The sequence below is a fragment of the Aedes aegypti genome, chromosome 2 (assembly GCF_002204515.2).
Source record: "Aedes aegypti strain LVP_AGWG chromosome 2, AaegL5.0 Primary Assembly, whole genome shotgun sequence".
Taxonomy (NCBI): domain Eukaryota; kingdom Metazoa; phylum Arthropoda; class Insecta; order Diptera; family Culicidae; genus Aedes; species Aedes aegypti.
Window position 1 is genome coordinate 421,465,045 of NC_035108.1, and position 7,803 is coordinate 421,472,847.

The following is a 7,803-nucleotide window of genomic DNA, read 5'->3' on the forward strand; positions in this document are numbered from 1 at the left end:
TGATCCCTACACAGTCACTATTCGCAACAAAAAGTTTACGAACTGTGGGAATAATTTAAGTAATAAGTTCTGACAAATGTCTGAAATTTGTTGCTGGAATTCCTAGAGAAATTTTTGGTGGAAACTGTCGGACATTAGGGGTATTTGGTGGGATTCTGAGAATGGAATATCTGACGATTCCTAGAAGATTTCTAAGGGGGGGGGGGGGAAGGGGGTGTTCCTGTGAATTCCTAACAGAAAAATATGGACTTCTAGGGGGTATTTGTATATATCTGGCAAAATCTCGAGAATGCTGAATAGATTCCCAGCGGAATTTTGGAATTACTAGCGATTGACTTGGGACTTGAAGAAATCAGCAATATCGCAGCGTAATCTTAAGCTTCCATGCGAGATGCTTCAGAGTCTCAGCGGAATATTGTGGATTTCTAACGAGCTCCTGAAGATTTTAGATTATAGCCCTGCAAACATCTACAAAAAAAAAACAACGACGGCTAAAAAAAATCGCTCAAAGATTTCTCGACAAATTTTTCAAATCAATTTTTCATGGGACATTTATATTAGAAAGTGCTATAGCAATCATTCCTCCGACTATTCAGAGGTTCTTCCAAAAAAAGCTGCAAGATGTTCAAAACTTCGTTTGATATTTTTTTCAATAATTATGTTCACTATTTGTCTAGGGAATCATCCAAGATCATTCAAAGAGCCAAATGTTCCTTCAACGACTCTTGGCAGGAGGTCTCCTAGAAGAGTTTATTATTTGTTTCATCGGTGATTACTTTGGGATTACTTTTAGGAAAACTCCTGGGGATCCAAGAAATGTAAAAAAATCGTTTACAATTAGCTGAAGAAAATCTTGACGAAATTCCTTTAAGAATTTATGGATCAATATTTTAGGGACTTTGAGAAATTCCTTAACCCTCTAATACCCAACCCCGCCTTTAGACGGGGTACACTTTGGAATTTTGTGTATTTTTTCGTAGCTTGGAAATCAAAATGATTTTATTTTTGGCTTATACCTTGACTCATAACACGCATATAAGAAAAGTTTTTTATGACTTTTGAAACTTTTTTGTATTTTTAGAAATTGTTTGAAAAATTGCATTCTTATATAACCTACAAATGCCTGGGCTTCATTTAACGTGTAATATAAAAAATCGTACCTTTTATATTTTTCTACGATTAACCTATCATAAAAGAAAAGCCTGGTGGTATTAAAATCATTTCAAACCTGTTTTCCGTTAGTTACACGGAAAATAAAATACGCTCCGAAAATAAATTAAAAATTTAATATTTTTTAAAATACCGTAACAATTTAAATTTTTATTATTGTCAAAAATCAACAACTAGAAAAGACTTCAAGAAAAATGATAAAAGCTAGGGATGTTCAAAAATAAAAATTATAAAAATCAAAAACCAAAATTTAAAAATTTGCGAATAAAAATAAATAAATGCCCATAACGTGTTTAGAATGATTTTAGATAACGAAAAATAATACTTAAATCGAAAATAAAAATTTGGGTATTAGAGGGTTAAACAATATGTTGTTGAGAAATCTTGGGACGAATCTCTGGAGTAATTACTAATGGTAGAACAAATCAGGTTTAAGTCTTGAAAGAATTATAATTAAAAAATTGGAGGGTATCCTAAGACTAAACATAATGATTGCTGGTCGAAGTCTAGAAAAATTTATGGAAAGGTTGCTGTATAATTTTTTTTGGTGGGAATTTCCGGAATATATGGAGCATAATTTAAAAAAAAACCTCGCCAACTTCAACAGTTGTTCATAGAAGAGAGCCTGGGAAACAATGGGTCTGGGCCATATGGCATAAAGCCATTTGACATAGTCTGTATAGCATAACACCATTTGACATAAAGGACGTTTGGCATAACTGTCGTTTGGCATAATGGTCATTTGGCATAACATTTTTTCATCGAGAACAACCATATTTTTAAAGAAGGGATATAATTCTGGTTATGCTAAATGGCTATTATGCCAAATAACCAATGACCAAATGCCAAATGGTCATAATGGCAAACAGCATTATGCCAAATGACCCGCTCCCGAAAATATTGCTATCATTAGGTTTTTCGTCTAAGTAGAGTCCAACACTAAGATTTGTTAAAACCAGTCTTCCCATGAACAGAACCGATGTTCAACTTTGGTTCAAACCTTACAACTTGCGTTGAACTGCGAACATGCTTCGTCTCTGTACCTGTGTACCAGGTTTTGCCCGGTGCATGTGTACTTCGGTTCAAACATCGCTTCAAACCATGGTGCAAATAATGGCACAAAGCGGACAAACCGAGAATGGTTGAAATACACGCAGATAAATTTCTACGAACATATACCGTGACATGCTCTATTACCGTAAGGTTAAAAAAACTCAAGTTTCAATCGATCAGATAAAAATAACATATGATTATGTTCAAGTCTTTCATGTTTTATATAGTAGACCGTTTTATACAATTTGCATGAAAAATATGATTTGAACCAGTTTGGAAATTTTAACCATAGTTACAATTGATGTTGCTAAACATACCAGTGTTCCAAATACCGTGCATCTGACCCCGACCGCCGGGTTACATTTTGAAACATCTCTCAATTGAACGAACGAAGCGCATCAAAAATAAAACTTTTGTATCATACAACGTTTTGAAGTTTGCATCATTGATTCGGGAAATAAAATATATATTTTACTTCGCCATTTTGGAATTATAACTGAAACACGGTATTTGGAACACATAAACAACCTTGCCCTAATACCGTGTGTTGGCACCAGGCGATTGCATTCTAACATTATTTTTGTTTGTTCATGTGTGCAACTTTAGTTCAAGTTTGTCATGGATTTCTAAATACCATCGATGGGGGTGACAATGGGTCTAGGGGGTGAGATTGGGTCAAAACGGAAAAATATGATATATGAAATATTTCAGCCAATAACGCTGATATTATTAAAATTTGTAATTCATATGTTATGGAACATATAATTACACGTAATTCATCACAATATAAATTTTATTATTATTATTATTGTCTTTATTTAAGAGATTTTCAGCCCTAGGCTGGTTCATCTCGAAGTATACATTTTTAGAAATAGTAGTTTTTGTTTACTATATCGATAAACTTGTATGTTGAAACTAGATAAAATTTACAACATTAGATTTCTCCTGTGCAAAGTATCACGCATGTACTTTAACGTCTATAGTTATATTAGTAGAAAGTTGAAAGCCTTTCCATTACACTTCACATGTATTTTCCGGAATCTATTTGATTTTTCCACAAAAATTTATTTCTATTTCGGTACGGTGTCTAAAACATCGAAATGGGGGTGAGTTTGGGTCAAGCAAGAACGATAGTAAATGAAATCACATGTCCACTTTTTTGACATTTTACGGTGTCGGGTGTTCTCTTTTTTCATTAAGACTTGTCTATTCTTTCTAAATACAGCATCTCTGAAATACCAAACAAGTCTACTTGAGTATTCCGTGCATTGAATAACAATTCAACGCATCCTGATTCCTGACAACTTCTCAAACCAGCAACTGTTTTTCGTGCGCAGCAACATCGTAAAATTTTAGTAAATGAATTTTTTCTTCAATTCAAATTCAAATTCAATATTTCATTTGTGTTTTCATATTATAGAAACATCTCACGGAAGTACAAATGAGTTGGATCGCTGAAATACAGGGGAAATTATGACGTCAACATCTGCTGAAACGTATTGATCATGAAATGTCGCACCGAAGTTTAACTATTTGCGAAGGTTTAAAATAATCACTGTTTCAGTACACCTTTGGGAAACCTAAATAGGCTTTATGGCAATGGGGATGAGACTTTGAAAACAATTTGATGGAAAAAACAAGAAAATTTATGTAAACTTAACGGTAAATGGTGGGTTTACATATTTATTCTCATAGCTCTTCAATTTTTTGGTATAATCGTTCTTTTAAGTAGGTTTATCATACTTGTTAAACATCTTAGATATCTTTTCGTCTTGTTTGCATCGTATTTCATCAATATATTTCAGCTGTGAATGGTTTTAAAATCATTTTTTCAAAAACAAGTTATTTTAATTACAGTGACCCAATGTCACCCCCTCTATGGGGTGAGATTGGGTCATTTTTCATTCACTTGTGGTGACGCTGTGAATAAATATTTTTCTTTAATTTTTTGAACAGTTGTTAATGTACCATCAAAGTACATACACACCAAATTTGAAGTTTATTGGAGTTAAATTGCGATAGTTATTCAATAAATAAATCGTACATATCCCTTTTTGACCCATTGTCACCCCCAACGACGGTACTACTTAATGTGCTAAGGTTTGTGACTATCATTTAGAAAAATAAATAATATAATATGCTAGAAATCCACATAAATCCCAAATACACGGTATTAGGCAACACACGGAATTAAAGCAGGTCACGGTATGTAATTTTTTGGTGAAATCGGTTACAACAAATGAATCGGCGTTCAAATCGATGTTCACTTTACACATGTATGGGTTCAAGATCAGGTTCGAGATAAAAGTGTACACGGAGAGTACGAAACCGCCTGAACCAACGTGTTCGATGTTCATTTGGGAAGACTGGTTAGGACAATCCTTTAAAATTCAATAAATCTTGATGAAATTGCTAATGATGACATTGTATAGATCAAGTCGTATTTTTGTATCTTAGCGTCACATGTTGCGTTCAATAGATTTTCCTACATTATAAAAATACTGCATAAAAAATTCTCATGAGAAATACGAGAAGTAAACATTGGTGGAAACCTTGTCAGAATTTTTTCCGGTTCTTTGGAGGAAGCTTGAAATTTCAGTGGTCTCCAACAATTTCAAAGAATTTTCTTATGGTCTAAAATTTAGATGATACAACAACACGAAGCACTTTAATACGACGCATAAGCCAAATATCTTTTCAAAACCCCTCTTACCGAAGTGAATCAAAAGTGCAAAGAATAAAATATGACTCCCTACAATGTTGTAGCTGGTCTGTGTCCAGGTCCAATGGCGATTCGTCAAAGGTTCACACTCCACATGTATCGCCTCTCAACACTGAAATTGTGCTAATCAAATTTATATGTTTCTAATTCCCCAGCTCAAATATCGCGGAATGCTAGCAACCGCTAGTGGTATTATTCGCGAAGAAGGAGCTCTCAAGCTATGGCAGGGCGTTACACCGGCTCTCTATCGTCACATTGTTTACAGGTGGGCACAATTCCCTGTTTGTCGAACTAATCAGCAATCGATTAATAATTTTCCCGTTTTCCTTTTCCTAGTGGAGTCCGAATCGTCACGTACGATAATCTACGGAAGAAACTTCGCAACGGCAACAACGACTTTGCACTGTGGCAATCGGCCCTGGCTGGGGTTGGAGCCGGTGGTTTGGCCCAATGGCTAGCCTCTCCGGCCGATTTGGTCAAGGTGCACATCCAAATGGAGGGCAAACGTCGCTTGTTGGGTTTGGAACCGCGCGTTCATGGAGCGGCCCATGCATTCCGGGAAATTGTAAGCCGCGGAGGAATCGCCGGCCTGTGGAAGGGTAGCGTTCCGAACGTTCAACGGGCAGCTTTGGTCAACCTGGGTGATTTGACCACGTACGATACGGTTAAGCGATTCGTGATGAAGAAATCCGGACTGCCCGATTGCCATTTGGTGCACATTATTTCTTCGATTTGCGCAGGGCTGGTCGCGGCCACGATGGGCACCCCAGCCGATGTAGTCAAGACTCGTGTGATGAATCAACCGACGGACATAAATGGAAAGTAAGTTCTTAAAGATGATTAGTGGGAACAATGCCCGTAAATCACGTTCTTAAACGAAATTTTAGGGGACTTCTCTACAAAGGATCGCTGGATTGTCTACAGCAAACCATTGGAAAGGAAGGGTTCTTTGCTCTGTACAAAGGATTCCTCCCAGTTTGGATCCGCATGGCGCCTTGGTCACTTACTTTTTGGCTTTCTTTCGAGCAGATCCGCACTAGTCTGGGTGCTGGTGGTTACTAGGCCGTGTCAGTATCAGACAGGCGTTTGATAGGTTCTACAACTGTTAGTAAGTATAATTTTATCAACATTTGAAGCGCAATCTGCTCTTTCATTGTCCGATTGGGACGCAATTCATAGTTCAGTCGCACACGTAATTCACTCGATTTGCGATAGAAGGCACAAATGTACAGTTCTATTTAGCACAATGCAGTTTTTCAATTAAGAGCCCAATTTGAACGACTTAAAAATATACGAAAAAGCAGAACAAAATTATATCTACTGAAGAGTGCCATCGAAATTCAAGAGCTTCGGATTATTCTTTTTGAGCATACAAAGTTCTTCTTTGTTCTCTAACACTGGATTAGTTGTATACTGAAACCACTAGGCTAAAACATATCCTTTGCGTGAGACTATTTACTCTATCGGAATCATACGTTGGTTGAGGGAGGACTATAATTTTGATCTGTGATTTAGTCGATAGTAGCCACTAGGTTTAAGCGTACATTCAACCAACTAAGTTAGATTGATTTTGGTACCGGAGGTAGTTCACGCTCGGAAGCTGCAGCGGCGGCTTATGCTTCTCATAAGAAATTCACACATTCTCTCAAAGCAACCATCTCGGATTTAGTCACGCGTCATCACAGTCAGTCAAATAACACCAATGATACATTTGACAAGACGCAAACAACGCCTCAGGGAAGCCTTTTTCAACTAACCAACCTGTCGCCCTTTGGTGCAATTTTTATTGTGCCCTGGGTCCCATCTTGAATTCTCCCACGACAGAAGTTCATCCATTATCCAACCATTTTCGAATATAGGGTACCACCTTTGCGAAGAGACTTAAAAAACGATACCTTCAATTGTAACATTTGTTTGACTACTTATCGTTTCTAATTAAGTAACAGACACTACGGACAAGTGAACATTCTCTGCGTGTAACAAACCACGAAAGAGAAAACTTTTCATCTAGACCGCCTTGTTCTACACATAATAATGCTTAATACTATACATGCGTAGGATAACCTGCTACCTATAATCGACACGTGACAATACCAAATTTTATCATGTTCCCATTTCCGAAAGAATCGTAGTTCATCCTCAAAAGCGAATAAAATAGAAAAAAAAGATTCCATTCTGGTACAACGATAAGAAGCACTGACGAAACAGACGAATCGTGCATCATGACCACAGACTGGCCAAGCAGAAGGTGCAGTCGCTCTGTTACGTCCCTAAACTTAAAATAATTTCTAGTGTTATACAACCTACTAACTGCAAACCACATACCCAATCCCCCAATAATGATCAAAAGACACGATCTGGCAGGAAGCTCGCTAAACTGTATTAGTCTTTGGGAAAGGTTCGTCCCGCTGTTAGGAAGTTGTGTATTTGTCGTTTTGCAGGTTCAGAAACCAATGCTCATGTGTAGGCGAAAAGTGTGTTTGAATGAATAAACATTTTCGATAAGCAGACAATGCATGTTAGTTTTGTTAGATCCGAAATTCCTAGCAAGTGTTACAATTTTCTTGAAAATGCAATCAGTGAGCGGCGATTTATTTTTAAGGGGATTAATACTATAAACATTCAAGGTGATTATAAAACGAACTTCGAATTTTCAAGTTCACAGATCTATGGAACCTGACAATCATACGCGTTGAAAATTTTATGGATTGATTGTATTCTGGTGATTATCAACCGTCAATTTTTCAGCTAAGAGCGCTGTTTGGTTCTCTAGACTAGTGCTCTCAAAAATTCAAGGTTTGGCATCGTTTTATAATAAACCTAGTAAAAGATCAACGCTGGTGGGCAATAATCCGCGG

The 7,803-nt window shown here is 36.8% G+C and overlaps 1 protein-coding gene across 3 annotated transcripts in view; it reads left to right on the plus strand.

Annotated features, from left to right (window-relative positions):
• LOC5568941 (mitochondrial uncoupling protein 4) overlaps window positions 1–7,455 on the plus strand; it is a 29,461-nt gene extending 22,006 nt beyond the window's left edge. For all 3 annotated transcript variants that reach the window (XM_021847482.1, XM_021847481.1, XM_021847480.1), the window contains exons 3-5: window positions 5,101–5,210; window positions 5,282–5,767; window positions 5,833–7,455. In XM_021847482.1, the coding sequence (XP_021703174.1) occupies window positions 5,101–5,210; window positions 5,282–5,767; window positions 5,833–6,007 (771 nt within the window). In that variant the 3' untranslated portion in view covers window positions 6,008–7,455. The remainder of the gene's footprint in view (window positions 1–5,100; window positions 5,211–5,281; window positions 5,768–5,832) is intronic.
• The last annotated feature ends 348 nt before the right edge of the window (window positions 7,456–7,803 follow it).